Here is a 13,463-nt window from a genome sequence, read left to right as displayed (position 1 = left end):
GGGTTTTAATCTTTCCTTATCTTCCTCGTCAAGCTGTTCAAAACATTGTTCATACATAATGTCGGAAGTACTACCGGTGTCGAAGAAGACGTATTGGGAACGGTAGTGTCCGAATTGGGCAGTGATGATCAAGGGTTTTTTGTTATTCGGGCCCCCCTTGATACGAGGAAAGATCACTGGCTCATTCTTCCAGTCCTCATCATCAGACTCCTTCCTCTTTTTTCCTTGTATCGTACCCGCCTTGTATCATATGGACGTTTAAATCTCTGAATTGCTTTTTACTCGGGCCTTGGATATCCCGTGCGGGAGCTTTACCATTGTCAGGTTTCCCACCTTTCACCAGGTGTCCAAGTTTTCCAGACTTTACAGCCGCTTTGATTTCATTTTTTAATGTTCTGCACTCATTCGTATTATGACCAATGTCATCATGATACGAACAACGATTTTTCGGGTCAAGGAATGACCTTCTCGTCAGTGGCTGCGGTTTTCTAAAATTCACATTCTCCGTAGTGAAAGAGGAGTCCAATTATTGGGACCTCGGTTCGAGGGTCCCCCTTTTTTTTTGTTTCCTATGAGGGATCGCGCATCAAATGGTTTTGATGCTTCCGTACTTGGCTGGAGTCTCGACCAGATAGGACCTTTCGCCTGTCTATTTGGTCTCGGAGTTTGAAACTCGAATTTAAATTTTTGCTTTGAGTTACCACTTTTCAATGTTTTCTCAGTGTTCGCATACACCTTTGTTGCAGTCATGAGATCGTCCTACTCTTTTGGCATTCCATCTCTGCCAGTAAGTGTGCGGACTAAATCATCACATCTGACGTTTTTGCGGAAGGCGCCCCGAAGCATGTCTTTACTAATTCCACTGATGTTCAGACTCTCATCATTGAATCTGGTGATAAAATCTTCTATAGACTCGTTATCGCGACAAACGACATCTAAAATTTCTGACTGGTCTCGTGTATGCTTCTTTTGCTGACTGAATTGTTGAGAAAATTTCTTCACCAAATCATCCCAGCTAGAAATTTCACCGTCGGGTAACTTTTCGAACCATTCTCTTGCTGCCTCTGTTAGTGTCAACGCGAACATGTGACACCAATAGGGAAGCGTCCAACCACTAACACCGCCTACCGCCACAGAGTTCTGAAGATGATCACTTGGATCAGTCATACCATTGTACTTACCTACCGATGTAGGTATCTTAGCATTAACAGGAAAGGGTGCTGTGGCAATGCTTGCTATGAACTTTGATTTCTCAGCGAAAGCCGTGGGGCGATATGGTTTGGTAAAGTCTCGTTCAGCATTGCTATGGTACTCGGTGTGGCGGACGGTGTCATGCGGACGACTACTTCTCGCCTGGGAGCTCATCCTACTATCCCCGGTATACATATTGTAATCTCCCGGGTGTTAAGATGAATCGTAACTATCAAACTCGTCCAAATAAGATGGTATCCGCATGTCTATGCGAGGACGAGGGCGTAGCCTTGGTAACTCGCCAAACTCTGGCTCCGCCTATTGGCTGTAACGAATCTGACTTCCTCTCACTATTGGTGGAGGGGAAGGAGATCCTCTAGGGGATTCCTCATAATCCAAAGTGCGAGTGTAAAGTCGTTCGTTACGCTTTCTACGCTCGTATTCAGCCACCAAATTTTGTTGTTGCATGCGGAGCCACTCTTCAGGAGTTAATGGTCCTCTGGATCTAGAATTACGTTGGTGAGATCTCGCGATGTCAGAATCGCCTGAATCATTTTCCAGATCCAATTCTGGTCGTTTCCGACGAGTCTCATTCGTAATTCATTTTTGACCCAAATTAGAACCTTCCGATGCCAAGGCACGTCCCATGTTTGTGGGAGTGGGATCGGTTGGTGTTGTAACATTTTCTAGGGAAAAACCCCCAGGTGTTACCTCAATGATTTGTGACCCCGGAGCAGTGATACGCTCAAGAGCAGGGCCACCCTGAGTTGTGATACGTGCAAAAACACTAAGACCCGGAGGTGCTTCTGTGTTAGTTACACGTGAATCGGGTGCAGGGGTTCCCGTCGGCCCTTCAGGAAGGTTACTCATATCAAACGAATCAAAAAACCAACGAAAATTATTGCTGTTCTAACACCAAACACGGATGACGCCAATGAAGAAACACGGATCCAATCCCCGAGTATGGGTCCTGGATCCAATGAGTCCACAGGGTAAGATACGATAATTACTACCAATGATATGAGTGTGACTTCCCAAAGTCCAATGACCGGAACCTGCAAAACAGACACCGTGAGTCTCGTTACAGGAAAGACAAGAGGGGGGGTCTTCCTTTAACCACCCTCCGGCGTGAGAATCAGTAACGTTCGTAAATGGAGAAAGTACTGAAGTAAACAGACTAAGTGTAGTCAGAATGCAAGTGAGTGAATGAATACCTCATACCGTTTGACAAGGTATTTATAGCCGAAGGATGTAGGAAGGTGATTGGGCCAGCTGTCTTCTTCCAGAAGATCTTTGATAACTGCCTGGACGCGTGTCCTCTTGTGATAGGTTAAGCTATACGTCCCATGTGCATGGGTATAACAACCTGGACACGCGTCGCCTAATGATAGGATGGATTGCACCCTGGCCATGTGCACAGTTATAACAAACTGGCCAGGTGTCCTTTATTTATTGGCTGTCCAGTCATGTATTTCCCAAGTAAGAGTCATGAACCTTCTTCTAGAGAGTATTTGAGTGATGACAGCTGTCCCGCTGGCATTGTCTTCTGGATGTTTAAGCGGACAGATATCTCGTCCTGCGGATGACTTTTGAGGATGCCAGGACACTTTCGTGCGTGTTGTGAGGACGTTCCTCCTCATTCGTGATATGCGGGTGGTCCATGTGTCCCGCGGGTGGCTTATAAGAGGATTCTCTGTGACCCGCGGGTGGTGCTTAAGGGTATTTAGGTCTTTTTGGTATCCTACCTCTACAATCAGAAACCCACACTCATTTAGATTAAACCCAAACCTATAAATTAATTTAGTATCAGGTTAAGAGTTTCATGGATCTTACAGTATTCTGAATGGTGGTTTTAACACCCCATGGTGCAACAGTGTTGGTGCGAATATTGTCTTTGGCCCACTCACAAGCCAAGTTCTTGGTTAACTGATTGATAGCAGCTGCGACAAATACGTACGGTGATATCTATTCATTCGATCATTTAATCAGACTATTTTTAAAGAATATGATAACTCACCTTTAGATGCTGCATATACAGATATCGATGGAAGGGCCATCACGCCGGCAACCGAAGAGATAAAAACTATGCTAGCGTTGCCTGACGCTTTGAGCAGCGGATGTGCAAGTTGAGTCAAATGGTAGGGTGATTCAAAGTTTGTCCTCATTATAAATGCATAATCCTCGAGTGTATGATCTGTTGCATCCTTAAGAAGCGTCGATGCGGCATTGTTAATCTAATAATACACAAGAATCAACATTAATTAGTACACAAAGAGCTTCTGTATATATTTACTTTTAAAGTAGTGGTCACAGCATAGCAAGTAATGGGATTATACACATTTTGTACATGTATTTAAAAATATGTAGTTCTGGGTTCAAGTCTTTTTTTATTTTACATATACTTGTGATTCGAATTGGGTAAACCATGATCAAGCACAAATGTCAAGTGCGGGAGGCATTTGGAATTTCCAAATCGAGAAGGTCCGTGAAGGCGTTATTCAAGAAGGGTTTTCGTTTGATCATTTTGGCAACCAACGCTTAACAAGGACGATCCAAAAAGCGCTTCAACCTCATTTGAAACACATTAGTCGTACTATCGTAGTTAACAACTGACGTTTGGTATAGGGTTTACTAGAATCGTATAATTACGTTATCATACATTGGGTGGGTTAATCCAGATATGTGGCAAATGATAAAGTGTACTATTCCCTCCGTCCCATTGTAAGTGTTCATATTTCCTTTTTTATTTGTCTCATTACAAGTGCCCAGTTTCAATATCTATTAGCCAATTTTCAAGTTTACCCTTAAACACACATAACTAACATTAATAAACAATATTGATGGACCCACTTTTCAAGGGCATTATTGTCATTTGGTAAGAAAAAAAAGTAATCATTCAATTAACCTTGATTTTCAAACCTGGACACTTATAATGGGACGGATGGAGTATTATGTTTGAATTATTTTGAAGGGTCAAGTTATCTATAAAGAGGAACAAAAATAAGAATGATGAAAATGATTTATAGTCATACAAAAAACCTTTAAACAATTAAAAATAAATAAATAAATCATAACTAAAAATATAATAAAAAAACAAAAAGAGTAAAAACACAATAATGTTTTCACCGTCTTTCTCGTTCTGATAAAAAAAAACAATTATAAGTGAAAAAAGTCGTCGTGTCTTTTTGTTTATCATTGTGTTTTCTGTTTATTTCCGTCATTTATTGTGTTTTTTTTCATGACATTGTGTCTTTATGTCTTTATATTGTGTTATATTACTTAACATTACGCTATATTTTATTCGGCATTGTGTTATATTTTGCAATCTATTGTGTCTTATTTTAGTTATAATTATGTCATTTGTTTATTCGTTCTGATAAAAAAAAACAATTATAAGTGAAAAAAGTCGTTGTGTCTTTTTGTTTATCATTGTGTTTTCTGTTTATTTCCGTCATTTATTGTGTTTTTTTTCATGACATTGTGTCTTTATGTCTTTATATTGTGTTATATTACTTAACATTGTGCTATATTTTATTCGGCATTGTGTTATATTTTGCAATCTATTGTGTCTTATTTTAGTTATAATTATGTCATTTGTTTATTCGTTCTGATAAAAAAAAACAATTATAAGTGAAAAAAGTCGTTATGTCTTTTTGCTTATCATTGTGTTTTCTGTTTATTTCCGTCATTTATTGTGTTTTTTTTCATGACATTGTGTCTTTATGTCTTTATATTGTGTTATATTACTTAACATTGTGTTATATTTTATTCGGCATTGTGTTATATTTTCCAATCTATTGTGTCTTATTTTAGTTATAATTATGTCATTTGTTTATTTTCGTCATTGTGTCTTTGATCACACCATTGTGTCTTTTCTTCAATTTTTTATATTTTTTTGTATTTTTTTAACGGGAATGATGGCAGAAACATTTTAGTTTTTTCGTTTTTTATTTATATTTCGAGTTATTATTATTTTTAATTTATTTTTAAAAGAATTTTTGTGTGGTCAAAAATCATTCTCACACTTCTCATTTTTATTTCCTTTATTTTGAAATCCACCTAGTTGGAGAAAGTTTATTTTACATTAGTATATTTTGTTACGCTTCATACAATACAAGTGCGGTTCAAAAATTAATATGAAAATATCCATCTATTTGCGATGGTTTTTTTCCATAGTCATTGATTGTATTGCACCCAACAATACAACCCAACATTAACTTGGTGGTGAAAGACGGACTATTCGTTAAGGAAATAAGTGATATGGTGGATAATTTTAAAAAATGTCCACGGATATTTATAGCTTTAATAAAAACTTAGTCAAGAAATGAATGTCCACTTTTTAGGTCCAAATTTGGACCAACTAACAGGGGGAATTCGAAAATTGATTGATAGCCTAACAAAATAGAAAGGAAGTTTACAAATGTTCAATGATAATCTTGCCATTGATTTGAAAATGGCATTCTTTATGCGTTTTCTCTCTAATAAGTGAAGCACTTCTTAGCGGGTGGTAACAAACAGATTCAATTAGACTATGATCATATCTTGTCATTTTCATCTTCCTTGAAGGTTATAGCAGACGAAGACGGAAGACATTGATCTAACGGTTTTACTCTATAAAACTTTTTGAATAAGCTATTAATGCTAGGAATCAATGAAGAGGTTCTGTTGCCTGACTCACTCCAGATAGCAAGATTTAGGGCGTCAAACACGACGAAGATTTTCATTGAATATGAGATTGAGTTATGCTTGAACATAAATATTATACCTCTTATGACATGAATCGTCAAAGTCTCCCTACTTCTCAATTGTTCCAATTAGGTATGCTGATAAATTTTCTAACGAGTCTTACACAAATATTCAAAAATTTCACAATTTTGTTGAGGTTTTTAAGAACCTCAACTAAATATATATCGGAAGTGTATCATCTCACTACTTGGTACTTTACTATATATATATATATATATATATATATATATATATATATATATATATATATATATATATATGTATGTATGTATGTATATGTATATGGAAAAGAGTTCAAATAAAAAACAAGTGTTTTGTGAGAAGTGTGTGAAGAGCTTTAAAATAAAACAAACCACCTAAATATGACACTATACAATGTAAATATGAAACAATACAATTATTTAGAAACTACCAATATCAACCACTAGATCATAGATCCAAGGGCCTAGATCTATTCTTATTCTTCTCACAAAAATATTGTTTTTTACATTAACCTTACCCTATGTATATGTATGTATGTATATATATATATACATATATGTGTATATATATATATGTGTGTGTGTGAGAGAGAGAGAGAGAGTTATCCTAAAAATAAGTAATTTCTTAGGAAGACTAGGAATAAATCATAGCAATTGGATCATGTTAATCAATTATTGAGATTTAAAATTACCAATAACCGACATAGTTTCATAGAATTACTCTTTTATCATTATAACCGACAAAGTTTCCTAGAATTGTGCTTTCACCATAATTTTTAATGCCAAATGTCAAAACTTTGTTGGTTCCTACCATTCCTAGGAAACTCCTTATTCTTATTTGAACATTTTTTACTATATATATATATATATATATGGGGTGAGTTATAATAAAAATAAATAGTTTTATAAGAAGAGTAAAACTAAATGTAAGCCTTTGGATCCATGATCTAGTGGTTGAGATTGGTAATTTTTAAAATACCAAATAGTTTACTAGGAACTAGGATTTAAGTTAAATAGTTTCCTAACACTAAATTTTATGTTATTCCTACTCTTCCTACAAAACTATGTCTTTTTATTTTAACCATTATATATATATATATATATTTGAAAGTAGAGGGTCTCTCACAGAATCTACCTGATGTTCTTCTCATAGTCATTTTCATGCTTGCAGCTTCTTTGTTTTGCCAACTCATTCTTTACTTGTCTTCCTCTTCGGCTATTTCTGACACCTATCTTACTGCAAATGCTACATTCTTCTCTTCCTCTCACCCATCTTTCTCTCATCTTCAACTTCAACGTTTCTCTATCTTCTCTCCATTCCATCTCTGGCAACTGTCGATCATCTGCCATGCGGCGGTGGATCTACAACTCTCTATCTAGAGAGAGAGAGAGAGATGAAAACAGACAGGTGGTGGCTCTTGGCCTGCCATTGCTGGTGGCTCCAGCCGTACTTGGCGGCGACGCCGTTTAGCCTATTGGTTTTCGTCTACGTAGGTGATGGATTTGAATATGTTGGTTTCCGTCCAATGGTATTACAAAGATAAACGAACAAATGGATGTTCGTCTCCCTCCGACCGTCCCTAGCGGCGGCAGCTTTTAGTTTGTTGGTTTTCGTCTGTGGCGACGACGGATTTGGATATGAAGGTTTTGAGTCACTGTTGGGAACGTGACCGTTGGTCTCGCCTTTTTCGGTGGCTCGAACCGTCTATGGCGTCAGCGGCTTTAAGTGTTGGTTTTTGTATATGTCAGAGCCAAGTTTGAAATTTACTGCCGTCTATGGTGACCGGCGAGTTGCATTTGCAGCGTTGCTTTGAATTTTTTATTTTTTTTTTGTTTGGATTTTGATTTGTATTTTATAATGAAATGTTTGTTTCTTAGTTTAAAATTTTAAATTTGATTTGATTATTACAATTTTTCATGTTGGTTTTTGTTATCACGGAGAGGGCTACTTTTATTGGTTCTAGAAACTTGGTAAAATCTAGATTATGGGTAGTGTAATTGTGTAATAATTGCAAAAGCACCATTAGAATGGTTGTGACTAGAGATGAGCATAGGACAATACATGTATCCGTACTTGTACTTGTACCCGAATATACTCATACCAAAAATCAATAAAAACACGTACTCATATTCGTACCAAATTTTTCGGTATGGTACGGGTATGGGTATTTCGGTATAGTACCCGTTTTTGTACCACTTATATTTTTTTATTTCCAAATCTTCGACGATCTTGAAACCGGTACTGGTACGAGTAGCAAACAGCCTGAATTAGTCCGGGTATCGGTACTTGCACAAGTACGTGACGGGTTTGTCGATTTAATAATAAGATAGTATTGAAAAACCCTAATTCGGTTGCCGACTCTAAGTGATTTGTTTGTTGGTTCGAGTCTTGGATGTTATATCATTTAATTTTGAAGAAACTTTTGGTACTTGTTCAATAATAATATGGTTATGGAATTTATTTTATATATTAAATATGAAGAATCCCAATTAAACATTTATATACTCCAAACAGGTACAAAATACCAAATGCACCGTACCCGTACTTGTACCAAAATTCAACAAAAATGAGTACCAATACTCGTACCAAATAGGCTAAATCGGTACGGGTACATGTACGTGTACGGGTACAAGTACGTGTATTTGGGACAAAATGCTCATCCCTGGTTGTGACCCCGTCTTAGAATGATTTCGTGGCTGAAAGACACAATGGGTTGGACTGTGTGGACTTGCAAAATACGACATGAGTTGGAGTGTGTGGACTTGCGAATACGATTATGGACTATCTATGTTTGAACCATGAACCAATAAGACCAACAACTGTCAATTGCATGCTTGTGCCGCGAAGCGCAGGTAAACCTCCTTCTATTTTGAAATATGATCTTTCCTTCGAAAATTAGATTTATAAAATAATTTAAAGAAATACCGACTATTACTTGTGATCTTTCCTTTGAAAATTAGATTTGTAAAATAATTTAAAGAAATACCGACTATTACTTGTGTGACCGCAACGATGCATGAAAATTGTGGGCGTCGAGTATTTCATTGATCGAATTGTTGAACTCTCAGATATTCAAGAACAAGACATACATTGCGTAACAGATATGAAAAACAATTTTAACACATTTGTTGCGAAATATGTGCAATCAAAATTTTCAAATCGTTTGGTTTGGCATCTAGTAGTTCGATCAATGTTGATGCAGGAAGGTACCGTAATTATAACTTTTTAAATGATTTGAGAAAACGACAAAGGGTTAATATCCCACCATGGCTCCAAAGATTTGATAGAACTTCATATTTTGGGTTGGTTGTGGAAACTCATTATCCCAGTTCTTGCCAATCGTTTACGGGTTATGCATTTTCTTTTATTGCCAATCGCTTTTATTTTATCAATACGGAACTTCAATGGTTCCATAAAGACCACTTGGACACAATGGAACGTGGTCAAGATGTTAGAAGTCTCCAAGGCAAACACCTCGTGTAAGAAGATATACATGAACAAGAAGAAGAAGTGGAAGTTGTTTCCATTATCCAACGAGGAACTTGTTTACGATCGTAGGGCATACACACCGCACACGGGCTAACCAATACTCACTATGTGAAAACGAAGACGATGACAAGACCACCACGAAAGATATTTAATATCGGAAATTATAATTTATAAGCGACTATGAATTTTATAAGAACATACATCTTTTATTTATGAAGAAATTTTATATAAATGGCTATTTTTTCATCAGAAAACCGTTTTTTTTACCGGTTATAGGTTAATCGGTCGGTTATTAATCTAATAGGTTATACGGATTACTAATGTTTTCTTCGAAAATTGGTTAGGAATCAAAACCGGTTACTAACTATAACTAGTATTGACGGTTTAACCAAAAACCGGCCTCTGTTAAGAGTATTGTAGAAATTGGTTAACCATTATTTACACCTCTACTTGAACCGGCACTACTAGAAAAAGGGTTCATTTCCTATAAAAAAATTCAGATACAAAAACTTTGTCAGTTTCACAACATCCTACATATTTGTTTCCATTTTCCCACGAGAAAACTGATCTTTTAACTTCGCCGCAAACTTGCGACAAGATATGTATTAATATAATTATTCAATGATTTGGTCGCATTGTGTCGGAAATAATTATTTTGATATTTTCTCAGTATAACCATAAGTATATATAATCTGAATTTTTGTTTTTTTATTTTCTTTAAATTGTTTTTTTAATAGCAAATTTTCTCCACCATAAATCCTTCAAACCTTACATTTTCAAGGATTTGAACTCACCTTTTTAAAAAATTATGTATAAGGAATATAACTTTCGTTTGTACATATAGTGTAGGAAATTAAAAAAAAAAGAAAAAACTAAATAAACATTTTTGTCGGAAAAGTAGAAATTTAATTAAGATTAAGCTTAAATCATAAAATTGTCGGAAATATCTATTTTCCACGCAACTCCGACAAATATAAGCATAGAAAACAATTGTTTCTAGTTGTGACAAAAATATCAAGAGTATTTGGTATACAATTGAGTTCTAGCTTATTTTACTCTGATCAAACTCCGACAAGGTTTAGCTCGTTCGCTATTAAGCAAAGCTATAAACGAGCATAGTCAAGGCTAAGTTGAGCTACACTAGTTTAATTTTAAGAAAGCTTGATTATATAGCGAATTAACGATGAATTTACAAGCTTGAGCTTGGACTCAACACGACTTGACTCGTGTATACTTTTATAGATATTTACTTATAGCCTTCTTTTGAGCTGATAAAGCTATGTAAATGAATGTCCCTTTTGAGCTGTTTATTGAATGAGCTCTACTTTATACATAAACTCATACTCGAGGCCATTAAAACTCGACTCAGTTTGAGTTTTGTCATTCCTAAGTAGTGCATGTGTGCAGTGATGGACCCATGAACGTTTTTATCTAATTCAAAAGATTTTTTTCCCGTATGTCTTTCAATAGCAATATTTTACCAGGTCGCATGACCAAATTGAGTCGGCCTAAGTATTTTTGGACCTTTTAAGTCTAAATATAAGGTTTTCGATTTGATTTGGTTCTTTCAACTTTTTTAATGGCGAGTGTAGTTTCAATGTTAGTTTTTTTAAAACAATCGCTTACGGCAACTAGTTGCTATATATATAAGAAAAGTGTAGGGTTACTTGACCCGATACTTAAAGGGTGGGTACCCCGCAAGAGCAGGCCTTCATATAATACAAAATCAACTAGTTCTTAGCGTTTAAATGCCAGAAAAAAATGTACAACTTACAAGGATGTTGAGTCTGCCATTAAAAACCGAAGAGACAACATTGATGAGCTCCTCTCTTTCTTGTTTAGACGATAAATCACAGACTGAAGAGGTAGGTCCCAGCAGAGACCAGTTGGTCCCGCAAGACTCACCTTGAATAGGGACGTCTGCGCAAAGGCCATCTGCTCCCGCAGGACCCACCATGCTCATAGAATCTTACGCGCAGTACGCAAGCTGTACACGCAGGGAAAGCCTCCCAATGGTGAAGTACCCCGCCTGTTCCCGCAGTTGCGGATACAAGCCATCAGGGAAGGCTACCCGCAGACAGCAGGGCTACACGCACAAGGCAATAGTTACTTCAGTAGTCACATGAAGGAATGAGCAAGGCGGGAACAATCCCGCCAAAATGAGCCAGTCCGTATGATTCTGAAAGATCTTTTGTACTATACCTACCAAGGTATGGATAGGACAGACGATCTGACCAGAACAACCCATGAGCCAATCACAGGGTGACAGCTCACCGACAACAGTACGAGGAGGAGCACCCTCTAGTACTGTTTGTCACTATTAGCCGCTGCCTACTCACCAACTCTTACTGAGGGGCGTGCGTAGCCTACAGTTGGTAGAATAGTGTTACTGTTGGCCGTAACCTATTCACCAACCAGCATGGCTTGCGTATAATCCACAGTAGGTGGGACGTGCATAATCTACAGTTGGTGGAATAGTGCAGCCGACTTTGTTACTGTTGGCCGTAACCTATCCACCAACCAGTATGGCCTGTGCATAATCCACTGTTGGTAGAACAGGAATACTATTCAGCCGGCTGTACCTTCTAGGAAACCTACCTTCGGCTATAAATACTCCAACATCTTGGAATGGTAAGATCATCTGCTATCCAGTTATCTAGCAATCTCTTAATATACACTTATATTCAGAGCAATCTAGTCTGATTCTCACGCCGGAGGGTGGTCACAAGGAGGAACCCCCCCCTTCTCAGTGACGAGCTTACGGTGTTTGTTTTGCAGGTCTCCTGAAGAACAGCCTTCTCAGTTAGATCTCATCCGTGGGAAACATTACTTAACCCCCAGATTATCTATAATCTGTCCAGGGTTCACTTAGTGTTTCTTCACAGACAGACGCGGTGACTTCATACCCTTTGCCTTTCCATTCTTCGAGCCGTTCATCGATCTCCTTTTGGTTTCGGGAACAAGTATGCACAACTGCACCAAATCCTGCTAGTTCCTCCACTATTGCATAGCTACACGAAACAAACATAATAATAATATAAACCCATGATCAACATGAATGCAAAATGATCACGGTATGAACCAACCCGATTCCTCTAGTGCCGCCGGTGACAAGAGCGGTCATGCCCTTGAGAGACCACCACTGCTCTCGGCTGGTCGACATGCTCTTTAATTCTACGGACCATAGCATGTGTGTGTGGGGTATATATTCATAAACCACAACCACTTGGGTCCATACTTCAATTATCTTTTAACTAAATATATAATATCATACTATTTTAGGTTATTTAAAATAATTATCCAACTTCTACAAATGATAGGTATAATCCTAATTTGATTTAGTATTATGCATGGTAAGAAAGCATTTAATAGATGATAAAAAAAAACGGGCAACACCCATAAATTAATATTTTTTGTTAAGTTTTGTGTGTTTGTTCGTTTTTTATTTTTCTATTTTTTAATTTGTCAACTGTTGTTTAATAAATATACATTTATGTGACTTTCAGTTCTGATTCAACCCGATTCGTGAGTTAACTGTAAAGATAAAATACACACTTCTCATGAGTAGACGCATCGCATTGGAATTGTCACCTCTATAAATAAAGTATTATCGTAAAACTTGTCCTTTGTCGATACAAAATAAACCAAAAACCAAAGTGATATAAATTTTGTTTTGTCCAGTACTGAACCATGGACAATAGTATATTTTTATTATTTTCTTTTAATTTTAAAAGTAGGTCGTGCATGGTTTGGTTTTTAGATTTTTAAAACTGTTTGGTTTTGGTTTTGTTTTAGTCTTGGTTCATTTCAGCTTTTTCGGTTGTTTCATTTGAGCTATAAAAATTTTGAGAAAACAAAACGGTTTGACACAAAATAATGATTGTAGGTCTAAATCATTTTGTTAAATTAAAATTAATTTATTAGTTAATATATATATTAAGCAAAAATATTTGAGTTATATATTAATTAACTAATTACAAATTATTTAAAATGAAAATCTAGATATTCGGGTTGGTTTTTTTTTTTTTTTTTAGGTTTTATAAAATGCAAAACAA

The 13,463-nt window shown here is 36.6% G+C and overlaps 1 protein-coding gene across 1 annotated transcript in view; it reads right to left on the bottom strand.

Moving 5' to 3' along the window:
* The window catches only part of LOC143535894 (tropinone reductase homolog), a 42,562-nt gene extending 29,949 nt beyond the window's left edge, over positions 1-12,613 (bottom strand). Inside the window, exons 1-5 of the mRNA XM_077030018.1 lie at positions 12,495-12,613; positions 12,292-12,419; positions 11,183-11,265; positions 3,209-3,425; positions 3,025-3,131 (exon numbers count right to left, since the gene is read on the bottom strand). Coding sequence (XP_076886133.1) covers positions 3,025-3,131; positions 3,209-3,425; positions 11,183-11,265; positions 12,292-12,419; positions 12,495-12,598 — 639 coding nt within the window. The 5' untranslated portion in view covers positions 12,599-12,613. The remainder of the gene's footprint in view (positions 1-3,024; positions 3,132-3,208; positions 3,426-11,182; positions 11,266-12,291; positions 12,420-12,494) is intronic.
* Positions 12,614-13,463: the final 850 nt, after the last annotated feature.

This window comes from Bidens hawaiensis, unplaced genomic scaffold (genome assembly GCF_021521415.1).
Source record: "Bidens hawaiensis isolate Kalapana, Puna unplaced genomic scaffold, B.hawaiensis_p1.1 tig00010699_1, whole genome shotgun sequence".
In the NCBI taxonomy this organism is placed as follows: domain Eukaryota; kingdom Viridiplantae; phylum Streptophyta; class Magnoliopsida; order Asterales; family Asteraceae; genus Bidens; species Bidens hawaiensis.
The sequence above is the reverse complement of the archived record's forward strand: the minus strand, read 5'-3'. Positions and strand labels throughout refer to the sequence as shown.